The sequence below is a fragment of the Nycticebus coucang genome, chromosome 11 (assembly GCF_027406575.1).
Source record: "Nycticebus coucang isolate mNycCou1 chromosome 11, mNycCou1.pri, whole genome shotgun sequence".
Taxonomy (NCBI): Eukaryota; Metazoa; Chordata; class Mammalia; order Primates; family Lorisidae; genus Nycticebus; species Nycticebus coucang.
Window position 1 is genome coordinate 21,465,208 of NC_069790.1, and position 27,458 is coordinate 21,492,665.

At 35.9% G+C, this 27,458-nt stretch overlaps 1 protein-coding gene across 1 annotated transcript in view; it reads left to right on the forward strand.

The window, feature by feature from the left end:
• Positions 1–27,458, forward strand: part of TBX20 (T-box transcription factor 20) — a 53,093-nt gene that overhangs the window by 18,002 nt on the left and 7,633 nt on the right. The window contains exon 6 of the mRNA XM_053553510.1: positions 3,994–4,070. Coding sequence (XP_053409485.1) covers positions 3,994–4,070 — 77 coding nt within the window. The remainder of the gene's footprint in view (positions 1–3,993; positions 4,071–27,458) is intronic.

Sequence of the window (27,458 nt, forward strand, 5' to 3'; positions counted from 1 at the left end):
ACAAAGAACAAAGAGGTCAAAAGAAAGAGAGGAAGACTTAAAAATTCATATTTAAAAGCGGAGCATGGTGGCTCTCACCTGTAATCCCAGCACTCTGGTAGGCCAAGGTGGGCGGGTCACCTGAGCTCATGAGTTCAAGACCAGCCTGAGCCAGAGCAAGACCTCATCTCTAAAAATAGCTGGGTGTTGTAGTAGGCACCTGTAGTCCCAGCTACTTAGGAGGTATAAGCAAAAGAATAGCTTGAGCCTTAGAGTTTGAGGTTGCTGTGAGCTGTGACAGCACAGTACTCTACCGAAGGCAAAAAAGCGAGATTTTTGTCTCAAAAAAAAAAAAAAATTCACATTTAAGACCACTTTCATATATATTAATCTTTGGATAACACTGTTATTTTTATGTCTATTAATATCCAAATCAAAGTTTCCGGTAGAATTTGTGAAAAACTGCTCATTTATTGCGGCTGGTATTTTCATTTATAAGTAATGAAAATGAGACCTTTTTTGCTATTTCTTTCTCTGGTTTTTGCAAGTGAATGATTACATTTCTTTACATTATTAGATAAAAGCTAAATACATTACACTTCCAACAAAGTATTTTTTAATTTAAGATCTAAAGGTCATGCATTGTTTTGGAGCAGACAAAGCATTGTTATAGAGTTGAAGTGTAGGTCAGGTTTCATTTTTAAATGTCTTTGGTCAGATCTTTTCCTAATAATTGGAGAAATGGTCTCAAAGGCCCAATTTCACCATGTAGCTGGAACTCCATCTGGATTCAGAGTCTGGTGATATCATAGAGAATAACTACTGTGAAAGGTCCCCTTCTCTTTGGCACAGCTGGTAGTGTCAAATCTGCCCTCCAAATATATATCCATTTATGTACAGATAATAGAGATGTTGAGTGAGAGAATTTTCTGGCAAGGAATTGCACTATGTTCTATATTATTGAAATAATACATTAAAGAACAGGGTTGTATTTTAAACTGAATTAGTTAGTAATTTGGATATATGAAGAGATACACACTAATCAGCAAGAATTTTTAAGCACATACACTATCCTTACTTGTTAACACCTCTTCACAAAGCAAGAAACATTAGTGCTTTTAAAATAAATTTGGTTTTGAATTATATAGAAGCCATACCTCCTGTTTCTCTGCGTACATTATTTGATGACCAGTATTGTTCAGTAGCATTATAAGCTACAGGCTTCCGATATTAGGACATGGAAGAAAATGAAACCACTGTCTACATAACTCAACTCCTTTTTCTCATCAGTTCTCAAGTATGTTGAGAAATAATATTCCAAATTTCCTAAAGAAATATAAAACCAAACCTTCAGAAGTATATTTATTTCTATATAACTACTGGCTTTTATCTAAATATCATGGTATAAAATCTATGTCCGACCTTTTAAAAATGCATGATTACCTAGAATATTAAAATTTTGCTGTTTAAAATTATTTTATCATAAAAACAAAACAAAATGCTTTTTATGTAAACTTGTGGCTTCATCTAGTCTATAAATGTCAAAAAGATGAAATCATATTTCTGACTATTTTGTCTTGAGCAAAAGCTGAAGAAGTCTTTCTGGAGTTCCCATAGTAGATACCCCAGTACTTCTATTAAAGATGTTACATGCCATTGTCTCTGAAAAATGTTATCCATTGCTAAGACTCTTCACTTTTCAATTTTATAAAGGTACAATTTGAAGGGAGCCTAACCCCTTGCTGTACTGTACAGTTTCAATTTGAAATTTTTATCTGGGTTTGATTCACTCTTGTGGTTGCTAACTGTGCAGGGAATGAGGTGTCACCATGTTTTAGTGGCCTTTGAAGCCACTTCTGGTTCTGGTCAGCTGTGCATGACTCTGCCTGTGCCACAGAATTTTAAGGTCCACTGAGGCATAGACCATGTAGTCTTTATGCCCCATCTAGGGCAGCACATGTGCATGGGAATCAGTCCTAATGAAATATTTGTTGATGAGTTCTTGTAAAAGCACATTCATAATTTTTTTTTTTTTTTTTTTTTTGCATTTTTTGGCCGGGTCCAGGTTTGAACCCACCACCTCTGGCATATGGGGCCAGTGCCTTACTCTTTTGAGCCACAGGTGCCGCCCAAAAGCACATTCATAATTTAACTTACAATTGTTTCATGGAAGGACATAACTCCTGTCCTAGAGGATTTTAAAATCTGTTGGTATTTAGAATCTTAGAGAATACTGATTGCCCGGGCTTTAGAAGATATTTATTAGAAACGATAAAAGTTTTCTCTTTGTTCCTATAAATCGACCTTCAAGAAGTCCTGGTCTGAATAAACGGCCGAAACAGACTGCACTCTTCAGAAAGCTGTGGCCATGTGTAAGGAAAGTTTCTCTATAAATTGTTCATGGCTATATTTTAGAGGCAACCTCAGGAGTTCCTATGTATTTCCTTACATGCATACTTTTAAGTAGTTGCTGTTGTCCATTGAAAGCAGGTTTCTTGTTTGTCTGTCTACCTTTCCTTCCCTGTCTACCAATTTCTGTGAATAAGTTGAAAAGGAAATTAGCCATTTTCTGCTCTGTTAAATTTATGGGCTAAAAACAAGCATTTCTGCCACACCGTCAAATGCCCTTAAAAATTAATATTATCAATAAGTCATATATCTTGCCAGTGTGACTGAGAGAGAAGATAGGTCTCTCTGGTCAGAATAGTGTGGGAGTTTCCATTGTAAGCAAGGCCATAGCTTCTTTGCTTCTTGTACACTACTTTAACCCACAATAAGAAAACATAAAGAAGAAAAAAGCATTTTTCTTTTGCAGTGAAAAACGGGATTCTTCTGCTTCCGTTAATAGTTTAAAATGAATAGATACACTCCAATCAGAGGAAAACATTGATTTTTTGCAAAATGGAATTTCAAACTGTTTTGATTATTTATTCCTTACTTGTTTTCTCCCCTGATAAGGTTATTTTGTATGTGTTTCTCTTTAAAGATTAGTGCGAATTCTAATTTTGATACTAAGGAGCTGTGACTCTTTGAAGGTTTCTTTAGTTCTAATTCAGTTACTGACCAGCAGATTCCTGGACCTTAGTGCTCTTTGTGCCTCAGTGTGATTATGTGTCCTATGAGACCAGGGGTTAGAAGGTCTCTCAGGTTTCTTTTGGCACTAACATTCTGGAATTTTTCATGTTGAGCATCTTTTAATTAGCATTTCCTTTATTTTTTCTTGGCAACCTAATGTATTTTCCTGCAAAGGAGTAGTATATACGATTTCATGGATATTTCTTCATTAATATTAGTCCTATGGGAGTTATGAATACCACTGCATTGATACGTAATACTTGGACTGTGATTCTTATTAGAATGTATTTTTTTCATATAAGCATAGAGTTTGTAAATAACATTGCATGGAAGGATAACAACAGATGGACTAATTTGATTCTAATTTAGTTGGAAGGAAAGGGGAATGGGAGTACATTTGTATTCTGAAGGCCTTTTATCATGTCTTTATGTCATGCATATCAATATAGTACTGAATATGAGGCTATTAATGGCCATTTTACCTATTATGGTATGTATATGTTCTCATAGTATTAACAAAAGATGTTGCCAAATCAGAATGAGACAGCATTCTTGCTTTTATTTCCCATTTCCCACCAGTGCTGGAATTTGCATAACTCTCTCATTCACTCAGCTCCCCTACCCTGTACTTCAGCCCTAGTCATTCACTGAATCTTAAATACTTCATACTCTGGTTCATGTCTGCCTTTCCCTGAAAGGCCCCCAGCCCTAATTCTATTTATCCATTGATCTCCAGCCTGTCTTCAAATACCTCCTTCTCTCTGAGGCCTTCCCCTGCCATCCCACCTGCCTGTGATGGGTACCTCTATGAACTTGCCCAGTACTTTGCATCCTTCTCACAACTTAGTGTGCCACGGGAAATGAACAAACTCTATTTCTCATTTTTCTTCCTTGACCTAAAGAAATGATATTGTTTTGTACCTATGCTTTCCTTTTTAGATAACCAAGCTGAAAATAGATAGCAATCCTTTTGCCAAAGGATTCCGGGACTCCTCCAGGCTCACTGACATTGAGAGGTAATGAGAATTTTCTATTTACTTTCTTGCTCAGATAGGATCAAGAGAAAACAGTTTGTAAGAACACACTCCTTTTGACTTAGAAGAACCATAACCTTACCATATTAGTCTCCAGCTCTCCATGCCCCCTTTCCTCTAGGTATAAACCCTGCAGACACACAGCTGGATCTGTTACATGCTCTGTTATGGAGTAGGGGGTTTCTTTGAGTATGACATCCACTCCACCATAAAAAAAATAGGGCTTTGTTGTTATTAAGGACTTAGTCTTCTTGATAATATTAAGATTCATGTCTTGATGAGCAGCAATCTATAGAGAAACAGAATTTTTGATAGCTTTTTGCCTTCTGAAGTAGATATTGATATATTTGGTGACTCAAAGAATATAAGGGTAATATGAAATTTTGAAACAAAGAGATGTAATTTAATTCAGGGCCACATAATTTTGCCTATAGAATGGATTACTTGTATTAATAGGAGGAACACCAGGTCCCAGAATCTCTAATAAGATAAGTCACAGTCATGTACTTACAACGTACCCTACTTTTGACTCAATAAAATGGTTTGTGCAATTTGACACTATCTAGGTGATAAGTAATGACTATATTGAGATCCATGATTTACCCAGTATGAATAACATGTGTTTTTCAAAGAAAATACCTTTAAATACTTTGATGATTTCTATTTCTTAAACATTCTAACTCCATTTATGGGACCCAACTTCTTTGATGGGAGTGGGTTAGCTATTGGCCGTCTGGTTTACTCTATCTCCACTCTGTCTCCTTGCTAACTGTGACACAGTTGTACTGCACTCTTTGTCACCTACCACATGGCCACATCTCCTGACCTCAGCATTGTGCCCAACCTGTGCTGGGAACTCAAATGAAGGGATGATCACATGTTTCAGCAACCTCTGTCTGAGTCTTCCTTAGCCTTCCCACATGGCAAAGCATAGAGGGGAGGTTTGGAGGAATAGATTTAAAGGCTCAGAGAAGCTCAGAGGCAGAGAAGCCAGAAGGAGAGGCTGAATGTTGGGTGGAAACTGTAGGATTTGAGTAGAAAAAAAGATAAATTTGAGAGCTTGACAAGTGGTTGGAGGTGTTGAGGGAAAGAAACCTGAGTTGTAATTAAAAACCTAATGCAGGGCGGTGCCTGTGGCTCAAGGAGTAGGACACCGGCCCCATATACCAAGGGTAGTGGGTTCAAACCCAGCCCTGCCTCCCCCCAAAAAAAATCCAATGCAAAATTCAGAAAGAAGGCAAATGGGTACCACTTCAATTAGGGGGTACATAAAGAAGCAAGAATGTGGTGTCAGCACTGTGGGCAACAAAGAGGTCCACTTACAAAGCCTACTTTGATTAGGCATGGCTTTCTTTGTTTTCTCTTTCTGAGTGCCAGAAGCTCTGATGCAGACTGGGTTTATGCAGCTGAGATTATTATAAGTGAATTTTTTCCTTGGTTTTATTCAGATTTTAAGTAAGAATGAAGACAGTGATTCAGTGGAGCAGTAGTGATATGTTTAGAGTACCTCCTATCTTCTGTCTCAGACCGAGGGATAAGCATGATCAATTGGGGAAAAAAGTCATAGGTCAGAGTCTCAGCTCTGCCTTTTCTTGGGTGATTGATCCTGGAGCAGTCACTGGACCTCTGAGTTTATTCCCTCCTCTAGAAAATGGAAGGAATAACCCTGCCCACTTCAAAGGTTTACTTTGAGAATCAAGCAAGCCAACATTTGTGACAGCAGTTCATAAATATAAAAATGTAATATAAGTTGCTCATCTTGTTAAATGAGCATTTCATCTAAAAGCTTTTATCCCATCTAACTCTACTTTTAATAGTCTTAATGAACTTTTCCTAGGGTAAAAATAGCCCAGTAGTTGCACATGGCTTATGAGATAGGCCGTACTCAGTCTGACTGCCCTTTAGAACAGCAGATTTGATGATGCATGTGGCCACATTTTCCACTTATTGAATAAGCATCCTGATGTGGGAGCTCTCACATGGACATGAAGCTAAGTAGCCTTCTATGGTCTGAGGGCCAAGACAGCACTCGTACATGACTAGCTGAAAGTTTGCAAGATGACCTAACTAGTGTGAAATTGGCCAAGGTTTTGGATTTCATTTCCAGGTATTTAAGTCTGAATTTTTCCTAAACAGCCTTTAGGGATGGGACAAATCAGATCAATTGATCTTTAGAGACCTAAAGAAATTAAATTAGTCTGGAGTCAGTTACTGCACTAAACCATCTAGTAATTGAATTGCTCCTTGTAACTGATTGAAAACAGCCCTATCTGTAACAACACAGGGAGCTGTTCTTTATAAGAGATCTGAGAGAAAAACACATCTTTTTATGACATGATGACAGATATTGCACTTTCCTAACCTAATTGAATATGATGTTATAAATATGTGACCTTAATGATTTCAAGTTTCCTACTCCAGATTTATAACTTACTATGGGACCCCACACGAAAATGCCTGTAAGATTAGATCCCTTTGCCTATATCCCTCTGAACTCACAGTGTTGTTCATACAATTGCACAAGTTTTGGGATATTCTTAAAGGCATTATGATTTTATTTCTCCAATTTTACTAGATTCTGTTCAGATACTTAAATTTCCCACTTTGTGTGTAGTCTTACTCTTCAGGGGACATTATCTTCCTTATTTATAAAAGAAAACCCACCTCATTAGCAAAAGCAGAAAGGAGTTTCCTGAATACTGTATCCCTATACCTACTACGTCCAACTGAGAAGCACACAAAAAACCCAAAGGGTTGTCTTGATATAATCTGAGTCCTAGTTACTCAGATGAGGGAAAGAATTATCAGCTGGTTCCATAAAATAAATAATCTAGACAGCCATTTTGTTTGAGGGGATACTTTGTGCAGTACATGAAGGTACAGTGTTACGTCTTTTGTTTTGTTTTGTTTTGTTTTTTTGAGACATCTCACTCCGTTGCCCAGGCTAGAGTACCGCATAGTCATTGTAACTCATAGCAACCTCAAACTCTTGGCCTCCAGTGATCCTCCTGCCTCAGTCTCCCAAGTAGCTGGGACTACTGGCACCTATCACAATAGATACTTTCTCTAATTTTAGTAGACACAGGGCTCATTCTTGCTCAGGCTGGTCTCAAACTCTTGAGCTCAAGGGACCTACCTGCCTCATCCTGCTAGGATTACAGTCATGATCCACTGCACTCAGCCTTCCCAGTGTTACTTCTGAGAAAGGAAAAAATAACTGGGAAAAATTATTTCTGTCTTATTCAAATTAAGTTTCTTTCATTAATTTTTCTTTTTGCAAAAGGTGTTCATTACAGAAAATACAGATACGTAAGAAAAAGAGCATTAAAAAAGCAGTGAAATCCCATTTACTCAGAAATAATCATTGGCAAAACCCTCATATCTTTTTTCGGATACCTTCCTATGCATGTGTAAACATTTGCTTCTTTTAAAGTTTATTATGTCATCTGCACTTTTTAAAGTATTTTCCCCTTAATATCAATAGATATATGTCTGCAGAACACTTTTTAGTGGCTTCCTAATTTTCCATTGTGTACCAAAATTTGTTTGACCGGTCCTAAGTGTTTGTTATTTAGGTTTCTGGTTTTTCACTATTACAAATAATACTCTTGGCATGATTTGTAATAATGAAAAACCAGAAACCTATGTATCACCAAAAGCCCAAATGTGTCACCAAAACCCAGAAAATATGTTATCTTTATACATATATACATATTTTATACATATCTTTATACATATTTTTATACATATCTTTATACATATTTTCTTATTGCCATAGGATAAATACCAACAAATAAAAAATGCTGGGTCAAAGGGTACATAACATACATATATATATTTATGTATACACACGTGCACACAGACACAGGGTACCAAAAAGTATATACACATCTTAAGAAAGGAAACAACTGTATTAAAATTGTAATACTCCAGTGACATTCGACTTTTGCAATTACAAGAGGTGCTCAAATATAACTTGCATCCATCTTTTGTTGTTGGTATATATTGAGCATTACAATTTTAATACAGTTTTTTCCTTTCTTAAAATGTGTATACATTTTTTTGGCACTCTGTGTGCGTGTGCATATTTTATCATAATGTTATTTTTACTTGCTAAAAATTTGTAAAAAAAAAAAAAACCTGAATGTTCCATAGTAGGGGAATGGTTTGATAAGCTTCATAGTCGTGCAATGGAATTCTAAAATTTGTGGTAAAAGCTACGTAATATAAATGTTACCACTGTAACCATTTTTAAGTGTGCAATTCAGCAGCTTTAAGTACACTCACAATGTCAGGCAACCATTGCCTCTGTTCACTCTAGAATAGTGTTTCTCAACCTTCCTAATACCATGGCCCTTTAACACAGTTCCTGTGGGTCGCCACCCACAGGTTGAGAACCACTGCTCTAGAATGTATCATCCCAAACAGAAACTCTGTACCCGTTAAAACAACTGTCCATTTTCTCTCCCTTGGAACTGCACTAATCTCTATTCTATTTTCTGTCTTTTAAGTTTCCTTGTCTAAGCACCTCATGTGAGTGGAAGATAAGCTGTTGTGTGTCACTTAATAGCAGAGTTACATTCTGAGAAATATGCCCTCAGGCGATTTCATTGTTGTGAGAATGCCACAGAGGATATTACACAAGGCTAGATGGTGTGGCCTGTTGTACACCTAGGTTATGTGGTAGCTGTTGCTCCCAGGCTGCAAACCTGTACCACATGTGACTATACTGAATACGGTAGGCAACTCTAACATAATGGTGGGTATTTGTGTATTTAAAAATAGAAAAGGTATAGTAAACATACAGTATAAAAGGTAAAAAAAAAAATGGTATACACATCGAGGCTACTTCCCATGTATGCAGTTTGCAGAACTGGAATTGGCTCTGAGGGAGTCAGTGAGAGAGTAGTGAGTGAATAAGAAGGCCTCAGACATTACTCTGTATTGCTGAACACTCCACACTTAAGGCTACACTGAACTTTAAAGAAAAAGCAGATTTCTTTCTTCAGTAATAAATTAACCTTAGCTTACTATAACATTTTTACTTTATATGCTTTTTTAATTTTTAAAAACTTTTGACTGTTTTGTAATAATGCTTAGCTTAAAGCATACATATTATACAGTGGTACAGAATTTTCTCTTTATAGCCTTGTTCTGTAAGATTGTTCTATTTTTAAAATTTTCTTTTTACTTTTTAAACTTTTTTTGTTGAAAACTAAGTCACAAACACACACGTTAGCCTTGACTTGCACAGGGTCAGGATCATTGAGATGTGGTCTGGTCTCACTAGAAGGTCTTTGGGGCAAAAACAGGCATGGAACTGTCGTTTTCTATGGTAATTATAGGATTTTTTTTTTATAAGTATAAGTTTACTCTAAAATAGCGATAAAAGTCTATTATAGCACATACAATTACAGTAGTATCTCTGTAAGTTCAGCCCCCAAGGGATGGTAACAAAATAGTCAACATATGGACGTGGTCAACATGAGGAGCTAGGCCTACTGTATAGATGTGGAACATGTCTGGTTTGTGAAAATTAGGTCAAGGTAAGGAGGTGGTCAATGTGGGGAGGTGGTCGACTATGGAGGTCCTAATGTTGTTTATATCAGCATCATTACAAATTCACAAGTCATGTTGTGATGTCTATGACATCCCTGGGCGGTAGGGATTTCTCAGTTCCATTCTGATCTTGTGGGACCACCATCATATATGCAGTCCGTCACTGACTAAAATGTCCTGTACAGCTCATGACTATGTATGTCTTTAACGCATTTCATAATTCTGCCGACTTTCCTTCAAGAAAGTTTGTGTATATCTGTTGCCCATTTCTTTGCATCTTTCTTCATCTTTACATCTTTACTAATTTGGTAGGTGAAAATTGCTATTTTCTTTTGGCAATTGGCCCATTCATGTCCTTTAGTCCATTCTTTTTTTTTTTCTTTTGAATTGTTCATCTTGTTCTCTTAATATATAAAAACTATACATCAAGGCTGTTAGTATTTTATTCATATATGTTGGAATCATTTTACCATTTTGAAAATGAGCTTTTTATTTTATGTTTTTGGTAAATAGATTTTATCACCAAGTCTATTTTTCTCTATGACTTCTTTCTTTTTCTTTGGCCCTTTTGCTAAGCATATATGTATGTATATGTAAAAATATATGTGTGTGTGTGTGTGTGCATGTCTATATATACATGTTAAGGCATATATGAGATCAAGTTATACAAATTATTTTCAATTTTCTTTTCATTTATCTATTTCTTTTCATTTATTTATTTATTTTCTTTTCATTTATGTTTTGGACATTGTACTGTGTTTCTATGTGTGCATGTGTGCAGATAGATAGATAGATGCCCCACACACTTACATGTAGCTTTACTCATTCTTTCTCTTTATTTTATTTTTGATATGGGAGGTCTTGCTATGTTGCCCAAGCTCGTGTCAAATTCCTGGGCTGAAGGCACCCACTCCTAAACCTCCCAAATAGCTGGGAGTACAGGTGTATACCATTGCACCTGGCTTCCATTCTTTGTTTTTAAATTGCTACATACTTTTATTGAGTATGGCTGTTCTATAACAGTATAATTAACATTCAACTATGTCTTTAAGTTGGTCTCCATTATAAACAGTGCTGGAATGAATATCCTTGTATATGTAACCTTGTATATACAAATCAGAGATTTCTTCAAATTAGATTATATCTGGCTAAGCATGTTGGCTCACTCCAGTAATCTTATCACTTTGGGAGGTTGCTTGAACCAGGAGTTCAAAACCAGCCTTCTCTACAATTTCTATCCTAGAAAAACTTTTCCTAGTCTAAAATTACATAAATATTCAATGATAGATTTTTTTAAACCACTTTACTGCTTTCTAGTTTTTCTTTTAAATTTATCTTACAAAAGATATGAAATAGACATCTCACTTTATATTTTTTACAAGTGACCTGAATAACATAAATTACTAATGTTATTTCCCGTTTATTTTTAATTCTGCCTTTATATTTTACTATACCAAATTCTTATCTATACTCATTCTTACAGTCTCTATGTTGAACTGCCAGTATCATATTTTGTTGTAATTTTTGTAAATTGATAACAAAATTTAAATATTTGATGATACTTAAATATCTGATAGAGCCAATTGCAATCCTTTTTACATGTCATTTTTAATTTTTCTTGATTTTTTTTATACTTATGCTTCTAGTCACGGAATCATTTTGTCAAATTTTCTACAAAAATTTCATGAGAGTTTTGATTAAGCTTATGTTCAATTTATGTAATAATCTGGAGAGAAAAATTTATATCTTTATAGTATTGAGATTTCCTATCTAGGAATATATCACGTAATTGTCCTTCTGCTAAAATCTCCTCCTGTGTTCTTCAGAAGTTTCGGCATTTTCCAGTTAGTAAGTCCTGCACATACCTTCTTCAGCACATACCTAGGTCTACGAGAGCTACAAGGTCCAGTGTAGTAGCTATTGGCCACAGGTACTAGTGAGGTCATGGAATGTGACCATTCTGCATTGAAATACACTCTAAGTATAACTGTAAAAACAAACAGACTAGCTGGCTCTAAAACACCTTAGATTTGGAAGACTAAGTATAAAAAACAGTTTTAAAATACTGATTAGATATATTGAAACACTATTTCAGGTTCTTGGGGTACATAAAGTTTATTTTTTGTGTTTTTTTGTTTTGGGTTTTTTTTTTTTTTTTTGCAGTTTTTGGCTGGGGTTGGGTTTGAACCTGCCACCTACGGTATATGGGGCCGGCACCCTACTCCTTAAACCACAGGCACCACCCAGTTTTTTTTTTTTTTTTTTTGGCTGGGGCTGGATTTGAATCCACCACCTCTGATGTATGGGGTCAGCACCCTACTCCTTTGAGCCATAGGTGCCGCCCCTATTTTTTGTGTTTTTTGTGTGGTGAGTAGGCTACCTAAAATTACATATGTGGCTCACATTATACTTTTATTGGAAAACACTGTACCAGAGGGATTTGGGGGAGGGAGAGTTGCTTTTGTAAACAGGATTTTAAATTAGAAATCTGCCTAGTTTAGTCTGCAAAAAGTTATTGATTTATATATGTCTTTGGCATTCTGCCATTTTACTAAACTTATAAAAAATACTTTGAATAAACTTTCATTTTAGTCTCTTATATTTTCCAGTTAAATTGCTGTATTATTTGCAAAAATGATTCTTCCTTTCTAATGGCTATACTGTAAAAAGTATCTTTTTCTTATTTCATCATACTGACTAAACCTTCCAAGATACCGTTGAAAAAAAAATAATTGACATTTTTATTCTTTATTCATTATGGATAATTTTTGTTGGCTTTTGGTTTTAGATGATATTCTTTATTATATTAAGGCAATACTTTTCTAGCCTTAAATTAATAATTTTGGTATCCTAATATTAATAGAATTTATGTTAAATGCTATTTTAACATCTGTTGAGATCATTTAAATACTTTTTCTACTTTTAAATAACAATATGATTAATTATAATCATGTTGTATACATTGAAACAGCCTTTATTCCTGAAATAAATCCTACCTGGATTTAATCTGTTTTTCTGTTTTTGTTTTTGTTTTTTTTTGTACTATTTTGCTGGGTTTAATTTACTTGCATATTTTATTTGAGAATTTTTGCTTTAGTTTTTGCAACAGTGATTTGATTTTGTTTCTTCTTTCCTTCTCTGTTAGTTTTTAGTATTAAGTTCTGATAGTTTGTTCAAATTAACTGGAATATTTTTCTTCCTTTTATTTTCTGTGTCCATTTACATAGCAAAGAAGTTATCATTTACCTGAAGATTTTATCAGTCTTGCCCATAAATTCATCTGAGTGCAGTGTTCTTTTGGGGACTACTTCTTTAACAATTTTTTTAGTCTGTTACATTGTTTATCAGTCAAATATATATAACGTCTGTCTTTTCTTATGCTTTTTGTCTTGAGTTCTTTATCTAATTTTATATTGCTACCCTTTAAAAATTTTTGCTTTATTTTGTTTACTCTTTGATTTTTAAAAATCTATGGTACTACAGAAATATATTCCTCTCTCTCTCTCTCTCTTATATCAACACACCAATATTCTGACCTTTTCATTAGGAAACACTCTGCTCCTGATCCCGTATGGCTCTTGCAGAATTGACTTTCTTGGTTCTTTGCTCCTTCATAGGGTAAAACTCCTTAGTAAGAGTTGTGGTCTCTTCTACAGTTTCTTGGGTCCCTTTCTCTTTCTTCTACTCTGTGTCTTAAACATTCAATCCTCTTTCCCCAATGCACCTTTGTCAAAGTCACCAGTGACCTCCCCATTGCTGAACCCAACGGTCAGTTCTCATTCCTCATCATTCTTGGCCTGTCAGAGGCATTTGGCACCATCACTCCCTCCCTCTTTCTTTCTTTAGCTTCCCAGACTCCTGTCTTCTGGTTTTTTTTGGCCGGGGCTGGGTTTGAACCCGCCACCTCTGGCATATGGGACCGGCGCCCTACTCCTTGAGCCACAGGTGCCGTTCATGTCTTCTGGTTTTTATTCTACTTCACTGGCCATTCTTTCTCCCTACCTTGTTGGTTCCTCCTCATCTCATCCCTCTATAAGTGGGGGTGTGTTCCAATCCTTAATCCTTGCATTTCTCCCCTTCTCAGTGTACATCTTCCGCCTTGCGGGACCTGACCCAGGATCATGCCTTAAAGCACTGGTTCTCAACATTCCTAATGCCACAACCTTTAATACAGTCCAAAGGGGTCGCAACCCACAGGTTGAGAACCACTGCCTTAAAGAGTCATTGTATATTGATAACTATTGAATTTGTATGTCTGGTTCTGGGCTGTCCAGATTCGAATATCTGAATTACTTTTACATTCCTTTCTCCTCCTAAGAGCACCTGATATTCTGCCCCACCCCCACTAAACTCAAGCACCTATCCACACTCCTGCACACCTCTTCTGTCCTTAGAGTTCCCATCACAGCCGTTGATGACCACATCCTTCCCATTGCTCTAGCCAAAAAACCTGGAGTCATCCTCATCTCTTCTTTTTCTCACACTCTCCACATCTAAATAGTAAATTAATCATGTCGACTATATCTTCAAATCCAGAAGAGACCAACTTCTTAACCATCTTCATTGCTGACACCTTGATATAGCCCACTGTCATCTCTTTGTTAGATTGGTACGTTGATTTTCTACCTGATCTCAGACTCCTCTCTTACTGACTTTCAGTCTGTTTTCATTAAGTATAACAATCAGAATGATCTTGTCAAAGAAAGGAAGTTAGCTCACTTATGCTCAGAGCTCTCCTGTTACTTTCTCAGAATAAAACCCAAAGTCTATCAGGGGTACTCAAACTTTTTAAACGGGGCCAGTTCACTGTCCCTCAGACTGTTGGAGGGCCTGACTATAGTTTAAAAAAAAAAAAAACTATGAACAAATTCCTATGCACATTGCACATATCTTATTTTGAAGTAAAAAACAAAATGGGAACAAATACAATCACACCACCTCATGTGGCCCACAGGCTGCAGTTTGAGGACTCCTGGTCTAGATGGACAAGGCCTCAAAGGCCCTACCACACTTCTCCCAATTGTCTCTCTGAAACTTACCTACCCTCTCTGCTGTTAGCATCTGCACACTGTTTCTTGAGCATGTCCAGACCCTGCCAGCCTGAGGGTCCTCATCCTTACTACTCTCAGTCCAGATGAGCTACCCACTCTCCAATATCTTTGTGTTTTGTTCCTACTATATTCCTGGAACTTAGAATAGTGTATGGTACACAGTAAGCAATCAAATATTTGCTGAGTGAATGAAGGATACATCTTTTTTAAAGAGCACATACAGTAGCTATATTTTTTAAAAGTCTTATTTGAGGGTCTTTGATTTTCAATAGAAAAATTTAAGCCATCTACAAGTATTGTGATAACTGATATGTTTGGTGATGGTCCTTGAACTGTTTCTGATTTTATTGGTTTTACCTTTTAATTTTCTCTGTCTTTTGTTTTATTTATCAAGTTTTTTTACTTTTGTTATTAATAATAATGGCTAACATTCCATGTTTACTGTATGGCAGACATACTTAATACATTTTATTTCAGTTACTCTTAAAAATAATCACATAAGGCCAGGCATAGGGGCTCATGCCCGTAATCCTAGCACTCTAGAGGCCGAGGTGGGTGGATTGCCTGAACTCACAGGTTCAAGACCAGCCTGAGCAAGAGGAAGACCCCATCTCTAAAAATAGCTGGCCGTTCTGGCAGTCGCCTATAGTCCAAGATATTTGGGAAGCTGAGGCAAGAGAATCACTTGAGCCCAAGAGTTTGAGGTTGCTGTGAGCTATGATGCCATGGCATTTTACCGGGGCTGATAAAGTGAGACTCAGTCTCAGAAATACCCCAAAACAAACAACCCTCCCTCCATCACATAACAAAGAAACTATCCAAATTCACATGATTCATGACAGCTGAGCCTCAACCAGAGTTTAGTTTGTCTGAAAGCACAGTCTTTTATTTTATGTTAATTATATTTCTTTTTGATAATTATTGCCTTTGAATTCTAAAAGAGCATTATTATGAAAATTGATACTTCTCTGTTTTTGTCAAGAATGAAACTATTTTCTAGTCCTATAAAATAGAAAACATAAATTCTTCCTTTTCTCCTCTTCCCTTAGTCAATGATTTTTGTTTAAATAATCAGGAACTTAAAATACAGATTTTTGTCCATATACCTTTGTCTTTCTAAAATCATTTTCTTAATGCTAACATGAGGATCACAGTATATTAGCCATAATCATTTTAGTTTTAACTTCAGTTATGCTCATGTCAGTTACTGCTCTCTTCTTTATTCTCGTCAGTTACTGGGGTTGCACTCTTACCTATTTTCAGTTGTCAGTGAACATTGAGTAATTAGTTGAGGAAGGGCAAGTGCATCTTCTTCTTAATGTGTTCTTGCGTATCTGAGGGGCTGTGTCCACATTAAGAACCTGCCAGGGATGACAGTCTTTCTCCTTAGAATTCTTTCAATCCTCCTGTATTTATCTAGTTTTCAAGTACTGTGGAATAAAAGCTAATGCCACACTCATTGTCTTTTCTTTGTTGGAAATTCCTTTCCTCCCTATATGGATAAAATGCTTCTAGAAAGTTTTGTTTATCTTTGAAATTGAGAAATTGTACCAGTATCTGTCCAGTTGTAGATTTTTTTAAATTAACGTTTAAGTATCATTGAGCCTTTTAAATTGAAAACTCAAGTCTTAATTGAGCTTAGGAAGATTTTCTCCTCTTTCTCTTCCTTTTTCTCCTTCATCTTGTGCTGATTATTCTGCTTTTTCCAGACCTTTTAAAACCCTCATTATACATACGCTACTTTTCCTGGTTCTACTCCCCATTTCTCTTATCTCTTTAGCATTTTATTTTAAATTTGGGGAGAATTTCTTATATCAGTCTTCTGACTTGTTGATTCTGTTTTCTGCAGCATCTAGTAGTCTGTTTGCTATCTTTGCTGATTGCCTTTAAAATGTGGTAATCAGGCTCGGCACTTGTAGCTTAGTGGTTAGAGCGCCACCACATATACCAGGGCTGGTGGGTTCGAACCCAGCCTGGGCCTGCTAAACAACAATGACAACTACAAGACAACAAAAACAATAAAAAAATATCTGGGCATTGTGGTGGGCACCTGTAGTCCCAGCTATTTGGGAGGCTAAGGCAAGAGAATCACTTAAGCCCAAGAGTTGGAGAATGCTGTGAGTTGTGACACCACAACACTCTACCGATGGTGACATTCTGAGACTCTAACAATAAAAAATAAAAAAATAAAAAAAATGTTGTAATCATTTTATCATTTCCAAATGTCACTTTACATGTTCAGATTGTTTCCTGTTCATGGCTACTAGTCCCTGTTTTATTCATATAGTGTCTCTCAAATCTAACTAAAAATTTGAAAACACAAATCAGAGATTTTATGACATGTATTCCTGCTGCTTGCAACAAGTTTGTTTCAAGGGAAATCATTTACTTTGCTCAGTTAAATTACATTTTTTCTCTCGAACTGCTGAATGTTTCGTAATGTCTGATGATTTTTCTCTCGCTCATCTGTAGAATTGAATGTCTGTTTAATATTAGGAGCTGAGAATAATTCCAAATAAAAAGCATGTGGCTCTTTGTCAGATCTTCCAGGTACCAACTGAAAAGGGACTAATAAATTTATCGTCATTTTACCAATGTGGAAATACAGTAATTCTGTTTGAGTTAGGGAGGTGTTACAGGTGTCGTCTCTGAATGGGGAGTTCTGACTTTGCATTGCTATAGCTACCCTTTCTGTCTAGAAGCCAGCTGAGGCAATGCTTATTTTCATGTCTAGCTAAGCAACCTCAGGCCTTTCTCCAGAACTGGTCATGGTCCTGGCCCTCATCTCCACACCTTCGGTGTATAAGATACATTGTGCACTAGTTGAGAGTGCCTGGGTAAGATTCCTTCCTCCTAGACTCCAGTAGTGTGGGAATCTGGTTCCCATCAACCTCTTAAAGGTCTGCCTTCATCTTTAAACCCTGTTACTCTAAGTTGGGGTTTTGGTCAAGCTTTCATTTATTTCCTCCCTGGGTATCTTTCCTCCTTGTACACTGACAGGTGGCATGCTGGTCGGGGCTGCCCTCAGTCCTTTCTTCTTTGTGGCTAAAATATCTAAGTATGTAGTTGGTACCCTCCCTCGTGTCCTGAGTTTCTCTGGTTTTCTTGGGCAGGAAATGAAATACATAGGCTTATATCACCCTATTGGATCAAAATTCATACTGAGAGTCTCAATAAAAGTGGTTTTAAAACCATTTGTACTAAATAAAATTTAAACACCTGAAGTTTGGACACAAGCCCAATGGGATCTGGGCCTTTTTAGTCAGAGCTCAAAGACACTGTATTGGTTTAGATGAGAATTGAGACTTGAGGAAAGCAAGTTGAACATCTTGTATTCTGGAAATGTATAGAAGTTTCATTGCTATCAAGATAATGAAGAAGCAGCCTTTTGGCAGATTTGCTAAAGAAGTTCACAGTTTGTGGATAAGTTCTGAATCTTTTATAAGATTCATGGTAGTATTTGGTTCTAACATGGTTCTAAGCTGGTTTGTAGACTTTTCAGAGCACCTTTCCTTAGGAGCAGTGCAGTTCTAAAGTCTCCTTTCTCATCTGAAAGGAGTGGGAGCTGTGTCTGACTGGGTGAGCAGCCCAGCAAACTGCAGCCTGACATCTGTTTGGTACAGCCCACAAGCTAAGAATGGATTTTTACATTAAAATGGTTGGAAAAATTTAAAGTAGTATTTCCTGACATGCGAAAATAATACAGGAATAAATTTTATTGTCTATTTAAAGTTTTATTGGGACACAGTGATATGGCTGCTTTTGTGCTGCAGTTACAGAGTTAATTATATGTGACATATACTGAGTGTGTGTGGCCTGTAAAACTTAACATACTTGCTAAGAAAGTATGTCTGGCCCTTTACAGAAAAAGATTGCAGATCTTTGGCTTAGAGCTTTAAGAGACCATGGAAATGTCATCAGCAAGGAAACTTCCTACCCAGACATTTTACCTCCTTAGGATGATTTTTCTTCTTGCTGGGCTAAAATGAAGAAACTCAACTTCATTACAGGGCCCACACGCTGATGGTAGTTCACAAAGCTGCTGAGATCTGATCTCTGTCGACACCTTCTTCTTCCTGTTTTTACGGTAGTAGTTGAGCTATGCTATTGGGGTCATTTTAGCACTCGTGGTTCAAACCAGAAGAAAGCAGATGGGGGGATGAGAAAGCAACAACATGGAGATGCATGTTTTTCAGGATTCCTATAGATTTTAATTATCTGTGTTATTTTTGTTTGTCTTCTAATCTTGTATCTCAATTATTATGAATAATTGAAAAATAGGTTGTAATTTTATTTTTATCTTTCAGGGTTCTACAAACTTTCAGGGTCCTTAGAGAACATTATAAAGGGGTTGAGATCGTAGGTGTTAAAAAGACACCTAAGATATTGTCCAGCTTATTGCTAAAGAATTAGAAAATACTATTTCTAACATTTCCCAGATTTCCATTGTAAAATTGCAAAATAATGTGATATTTTAAATGTATGAGGTGCTCAGACTTTAAATAAATAACATAACCTTTCCTGCTCTCACCATTTCTCTCTCCAGAGACCAACACTGCTCCCAGTTTGAGGTTGTACATGCATGTATGTGTGTGTTTTAAAGATAAAATCCAACATGGACGTGAATTCAAAGTAATACTTTCATTTAAATTCAACCTTTTTGAACGAAAGCCCATATCTCTTTTCCCTCATACTGAGAATCTGGTTCTCTTAATGTTAGGAATTATAGAATATTCCATCATTATTCATTCGCTTTATCCTACAGTATAAAGATGGGTGACAGTCCCAGAGTATGCATATCAATGTGTCTCCAACACTGTGGTGGCTAAAAATAGTTTAAGATTTATTTGTGGTTCTTTTTGTCCATAGTGTATACTCTACTAGAGATTCTATTAGAGTGTTTTTTAAGTTTCATGTAGGCTTTTTTTCTTATTTTACTACTGGAGTGTTTTAATGTCACTTGGAATAATTTCTCTGTGTGGTTATACCACTAACCCAATGATACACATTTAGGTTCATTTAGATTTTTTCTATTTTTTTTAATTAAAAATATGTAATTTTCTTATATAATTATTTAATAAATGATTCACATAATTTCAAGACAAATCTACAGAACATGGCTTATTCAAAGGCATCAAAGATCCTATCCTTGTTTCTGAACCACCTCACATCTTCCCTACCCTATGGGTAACCCCTAAAAAAAAAATGTTTGTCCTTCCATTGTGTTTTTTAATATAAGCAGATACATGTTTATAGATCCTTTCCCCCCTTTTCTTGGATAAATTGACATATTCTAAACAGTTGTTCACCTTGCATTTCTTACATAACAATGTACATCAGCACATTATACACTCATACATCTATAATATGTGACTATATAATATATAATGTAAATCAACATGATTAGGCTCAGCTGTGCCATCATTTTATGTCATATTTAAATAGAAAACTTTTACTACGTAGTCTATTCTAGTAGCAACCTTTTTTTTTCTTTTTACTATTGTTGTTTTGAGAGCTATCAAGTGTTTTTGTTTTAATATTTACCTTTATACTAATATCCTTAAAAAACACATATTCTTCCCCTTTCTAATTTTCTTTTGGTCTCCTACTTTGAGCAAGAGCAAAATGAACTAGTAACTTCTTTTCTTCCCCTACTTTTGTGCTCTTTACGCATTTGATTTGAAGTAATATCCCTTTAATCCCAGTTAATAAATACAAAAGTCTGCTTGTTCTGCTCATCATTTTCTCTTCCCATTCTTCTGCCATTTTTGAAAATTGTACTTTATCTACCTTGTCAGAGTGGTTAGTCATTATGTACTGTGTAGTTTTTCTTATGAGTATGGTTCAGTTTCAGTTCTACAAGCAAACGTACATTTAATGCCCACTCTGTACCTCATGTCAGTGACCGTCCTGTTGTTTTGGTTGCCCAAATTTCACTCTCTGGTAGATTCTTCAGGGAAGGCAGAGGGGCCTTGTTATATTCCTCAACTTTTGCACGTGCGTGAGTTGTTTCTGGCCTTTCTTCTGAAAAGTCATTTTGACTTGACAGACAATTCTGGATCCTTATTTTCTTTCCTGCCAAATCTTAATTACATTGTTACTTCATTGTCTCCTGGCCTGAAGTGTTTCTATAACAGCAGTCCAATATTCTTTCCCATATCTGTGACTTGAGTCTTTTTTTATTGGGTTGACCAAAAGATTTCTTTCTTTTTATTTGGCTCCTATTGTCCCTAATCAAAGGGCAGTACTTACAGAGGGGGATTCTGAGGTAGGAGAAGACAGAGGACATCTGCATCACCTCTGTTTGGAGGGGCAGGACACAGGAGTGCAGTGGTGCTTGGATGTATCTTAGTCTATCTGGACTGCTATAACAAAAGACCTCAACCTGGTTGGCTTACAAACAACATACATTTACTTCTCACAGTTCTGGACCCTGGGAAGTCAAAGATTAAAGTGCTGACAGATTTGGTGTCTGGTGAGGGCTCGCCCACTGGCTCATAAATGGTGACTTCTTGGTGTAAGGAGCAAACAAACTTCCTCAAGCCTCTTTGATAAAGGCACTAATCTCATTCATGAGGGCTCCACCCTCATGATTTAGTCATCTATCAAACCATCCACCTATTATTATCATCACATTGGGTATTAGGTTTCAACATACGAATTTTGGCAGGAACATGAGCATTCTGACTAGAGCAGATATCAGAAAACAAAGACAAAAATCAAGGAGTTTAAAACTGATTTTTTTTTCTGGTACTATTGAACAACATGCTGTAATATTCCAATCATGTAAAAATGGAAATAACTTTATTTTAAATTATCGGCATGTAGTTTAGGCTTTCTAAAATATAAATTAAAAAGTAGGAAAATATTTTTAATTTATATTAAATGTACTAAAGTATACTCTGACATTTTGACTTTAAACTTCCAAAAGAGATTTAATTGGCTTTATAAGAAGTATTTATTTTTAAGTTAAAATGAAATTTAGGAGTTCTGTAGTTGATCCTCATCATTATACCAGTGGAGCAACTAGGGCCTGGGGACTTCAGTTGACTTTCCCAGGGCCACACAAATCATCAAATCTATCTCACTGGTTTCCTACCACACCCTCTCTACATAGAGAAAAATCAAAGCCCTGACATAGATAAGGAATCTGATTGCATAGACTCTTAGAAAAGAAATGATTTTCCTTTTAATCTTTGGTGACAGTACTTTGTACAAGAGTCTGCATGCATAAAATAGTCTGAAAGCAATTTTTTTGGTAACCAGATTAAAGCCTCTTTTTAAAATAAAATCTATTAATTTAATAAATTTAAAATAAAATAATCAAAAAAAGGACATATTTCTTTGACAGAAATATATATATATATATATATTTGAGACAGAGTCTCAACCTATCACCCTGGGTAGAGTGCTGTGGCATCACAGCTCACAGCAATCTCAAACGCTTGGGTGTAAGCGATTTTCTTGCCTCAGCCTCCCAGGTAGCTGGGACTACAGGTGCCCACCACAGCGCCCAGCTATTTTTAGAGACAGGGTCTCATTCTGGCTCAGGCTGGTCTGGAAGCTGTGAGCTCAAGCAATCTATCCGCCTTGGCTTCCAAGAGTGCTAGGATTACAAGTGTGAACCACTGCGCCAAGCCTGGAAATATTTTTTTCAAAATTATAGAAGTCACCACAAAATTCTTCTAACTAGCAAGACGAATTTCTGCATTTAAGATGTTACTAACCTATCCACATCTTCCAAGAGGAAGCATTTGTTTGCAAAACTATAAACTAGAAGTACCAAACAAACCAGTAAATTTAGTAGTAGTGTAAGTAATAGAGTTACTCACAATTGACTTATAGTTGTAAAGTACCCTACTTTTTCTTGCTTATGTCTTTACATCTATATATGGAGAATATTTGTTCTCTGCCTCACAATTTACTGAAACATATTTCCAGGCTGAGTAATCTTGACTTTGCCTGAGACCTTTCTATTAGTCATTGTAGAAAACTTGAAAGCTAAGTATAAAGGTGTTTGTGTTTTTCAGTGATATAATTTCCTTATTTAAGTTGCTAATGATAATATAAAATCAGAAATGTATGTTACTAGTGAAAAGAAAAATCAGTAGGATTAAATCAAATGAATACAAGATTTTTAAAAGATTAGAGTTATTTTGTTTTTCCAAAATGGATTATATATTTCAGTTCTCCAATTAAAATTAATGATTTAAAACACCTCTCAAACTGTGTATCTAAAGCTTTCATTTATTAAGGATTTTGTGGAAGCTACAAACATTGATATATTGTTTTCCAGTAATCTCTAATATATCTGCATAAATCTTTAGAAAAATATTGTGACAAAGAGTTATTTACCAAGGTACAGTAAAACATGATGTAAATATGAACAACTTGATGAGCAAGAACAACTTTAAATATTTTGTTTTCTATAAATTAGATTTGATTTTAATGGATTTGACATTTTTTTCCTTGAACACAGTTTTATCAGGTCTATCTTTAGGAGAGAAAATGAAAATGTAAGTTAAAAGAACATTCAATTTTTATTTAATTTTCTCTATGATTTGTACAAAGTAGGGAGGTTGAAGCATGGCAAGTTGTAGTGACCAGAAGTCTCAAATTCATCTAAAATGATTTTGATTATGTAACCAGTTTTTGGAATACCTGATCTTAATACTCAGTAATACCAATGAAGATAATTTAATTGCGTTATAAGCATTTATTAAGCACTCCTGCACCAGGTACCAATTAAGAGCTCTATGTATATTAATTCACTTAATCTTAACAATAACCTTAAGAACTCAATCATGTTAATACCCTTCTTTTATAGATGAGAAAAGGGAGTGAATTAATTTTCCACACAAGGACACAGCTGGCAGGTGACAGAGTTCCAGCAAATTTGCTTCTGGCTATAGTAGGCAGGTGGTTCTCCAAGTGTGGCCTCCCGGCCAGCAATATTTACATCAGGATGGATATATACTGAACTTCACATTCTCATACCACACCCCAGACCACTGATTGAGAAACACTGGGATACAGCTTGACCACCCATGTTTTGATGGGTCTTCCGACATGGGCTTTACTGTGATGCCCAGTAAAGTCTGAGAACCCCTGTCTAGACAAAGCAAGCATTGTCCTTTCCCTGGTCTGGGGCCAGCAGTCAAATAGTGAAGATAGTGATGCAAACATACTTCTATCAATCTAGTAAGTGCAGTAAAGGAGTAAAGAGGCGTATAGTAGAACAGTGCAGGTGCAAAGGAGAATGTGAGGGAATGGGAAGGTTTCACTTTTGCTTTGAGAAATTGGCACTTGACAGAGGAAGAGCAACCAGTTCCAATGCTTATAGGGTGTGCTGTTCTGTTTGTCTAGAATTTCAATAAATATTACAAATGACTTTAAAAGGTGCTGAACTTTTGGGCAGGAGTAACATAATCATTGTAGTTATCCTCTATTTTGCCCATTTCCTGGCTTTGAGTGTACATCTGACATGCGTGCTATTCCTGAAAGTGATGGTTAGAAAGTAGTCAGAAGGGAATGTGCAAAGATCATCTAAGGTGATGATACACACTCTTTTTGCCTAGAAAATTAGCTTTAGAAGTTAGAAAGACTGACCTTCCATAATAGTACCTATTTCATTTACCTATTATTATTAACAAATCCAAAGGTAAGTCTAGTAAAACTTAGGTCTCTTGCATTGGGATATGACAGACTGAACATTACAAGATACTGTTAAAGCTTGCAATACCTAAATCACTTAACCCATTTCGTGAGTCATCCCTCACTTTTCAGGGTACAGCATTTTAGATATCCTTACAAAAGGCTTCTAGGCTAAACAAATTTTTTGCACTTTTTGTTTTGCTGGAAACAGGGATTAGACATAAAGTAAACAACATGGGCTGACTACGCGTAGTAACATCTTTGAAGAGATGGCCCTGATATGCACCACTGTTTTCAGTCACTTAAAAGGCAATAATTCAATTATGCCATCCTTTATTTTAGAACTGCCATTGCTTTCAGCTCACTTTCAGGCCTGATGCAAGTAAATCACTTCGATAAAAATCCCTTTTTTTCTCCATCTGAGAGCCTAGCATAAGTAATGATACCAGTGATCTAGCAAGGGCTAAATGAATATAATGTACTTCCTATAGAAAAGCAAAATGTTTCACAGGTCAGTGATTCATTGTATAATTTGGGAAATGATATTTCTTGTGCGTGTATGTGAAAGAAGTTTAAATGATCTTGTCTAAGCATATTTTTAGAGAAGTAAATACATCCTTCTTTTGAATTTAAATGTTTGAAGTTAGCAGTTATGTACACATTGTGAGCATAGGAATACACCTTAGAAAAATACCATCCATAATTTGGGCCCATTGATGGTCATTCCTTTATACAAAAAGAAAAATTTCTTAGGATCTTGAAGCAAATGCTTTCTCTTGTGAAAATAACCACCTAATTTTTTCTAAGTACGTTTTAAATATTGACAGTGTGACACATGACTCAGACTTATAGGACATCAACTTGAGTATATGTTATAGTTTTCATTTTGTCAGGGGTTTCTCAGATCACTTGACTTTGTTCTCATTCACTTTCTAATGTTGTAATTAAGTAACCTCAGCTTTTAAGGCTTCTGGGGTTCTACATTATCAAAATGTGTGTGCATATAATGATAAAAATATATGACAGTTTGAAAATTTAAAAAATTTTTACCTGACACATGATAATTGTACATATTTATGAAGTACAGTGATATATGTTTTGACACAAGTATACACTAGGTAATGATCAAATAAGGGTACTAGGAACATCCATCTTAAATACTTACTATTTTCTTTTTGGTGAGAACATTAAAAATTCTTTAAGATATTTTGAAATATACAATATGATATTAATTATAGTCACCTTAGCATGCAATAGAACACCAGAACTTATCCATCTTATCTAACCTTGTTTTATACTTCTTTATCTCTGCCCAACTTTCTCCATTCCTCCCAGCCTCTAGTAACTACTATTCTACTCCATACATCTATGAGACCATTTTATGTACATTCCACAAGTGAGTGAGGTAATGTAATTTGTCTTTCTTTGCCTGGCATAATTCACTTAATATAGTGTCCTCTAGGCTCATCCATGTTGCTATAAATGACAGGAGTTACCCTTTCAGTTTTTATGACCCTATTCCACATAATTTCACTTAATTTTTAAAAAACTAAGTAGAGAAAAGAAATGTGCAAGAGATCCAAATTGAAATTCTGAAGATAAACAATACAATGTATAAAATGAAAAACACACTGGGTGGGATTAATGGCAGATTAGATATTGAAGATGAAGATTAGCGAACTTGAAGACATGATGATAGAAACTATCAAAATGAAACACAAGAGCAAAGAGGAGTTTTTAAAAATGAAAAATAGCATCAAGGACTTGTGGAAAAACATCAGGTGGCTTAATATATGTGTAATTGGAGACCCTGAGAGGTAGTTTGGGAGATAGGAGAAGAAATATGTTTGAAAAAATAATGCCTAGGATTTTTCCAAACTTAATGACAACCATAAACATGATCCAAAGAGGCCCAACAAACCCAAGCTCAAGAACCATGAAAAAATAACACCAAGTTACATCATAATCAAATTGCTCAAAACCAGTGATAAAAAGAAAATACTTAAAGCAGCCAGGAAGTAATATACATATTCCATAAGAGGAACAAAGTAAGGGTGAGAGCAGATTTCTCGCCAGAAACAAAGTAAATCAGGAAACAGTGGAGCAACATCTTTGCAGGACAGATGCTTCTTATAATGCGTTCATGTCTGGATAACCCCATTGTAAATTGAAAATATCGCAAGTCAAAAGGACATAAGTCTGGGCATAAACCCATCACAATTCAAGGAATATACTGAAATTATCCTGCTTTGACACTACCATAAAGTTGAAAAATCATAAGCTGAACCACTGTAAGACCAGGATTGTCTATATTGAGAGCAAAAGTCTTTAACCCAGAATTCTTTACTTGGAAAACATATCTTTCAAAAGAACAAAATAAAGATTTTTTTTTTTTTTTATTGTTGGGGATTCATTGAGGGTACAATAAGCCAGGTTACACTGATTGCAATTGTTAGGTAAAGTCCCTCTTGCAATCATGTCTTGCTCCCATAAAGTGTAACACACACCAAGGCCCCACCCACCTTCCTCCTTCCCTCTTTCTGTTTCCCCCCCATAACCATAGTTGTCATTAATTGTCCTCATATCAAAATTGAGTACATAGGATTCATGCTTCTCCATTCCTGTGATGCTTTACTAAGAATAATGTCTTCCACGTCCATCCAGGTTAATATGAAGGATGTAAAGTCTCCATTTTTTTTAATGGCTGAATAGTATTCCATGGTATACATATACCACAGCTTGTTAATCCATTCCTGGGTTGGTGGGCATTTAGTCTGTTTCCACATTTTGGCGATTGTAAACTGAGCTGCAATAAACAGTCTAGTACAAGTGTCCTTATGATAAAAGGATTTCTTTCCTTCTGGGTAGATGCCCAGTAATGGGATTGCAGGATCAAGTGGGAGGTCTAGCTGGAGTGCTTTGAGGTTTCTCCATACTTCCTTCCAGAAAGGTTGTACTCATTTGCAGTCCCACCAGCAGTGTAAAAGTGTTCCGTTCTCTCCACATCCAGGCCAGCATCTGCAGTTTTGAGATTTTGTGATGTGGGCCATTCTCACTGGGGTTAGATGATATCTCAGGGTTGTTTTGATTTGCATTTCTCTAATAT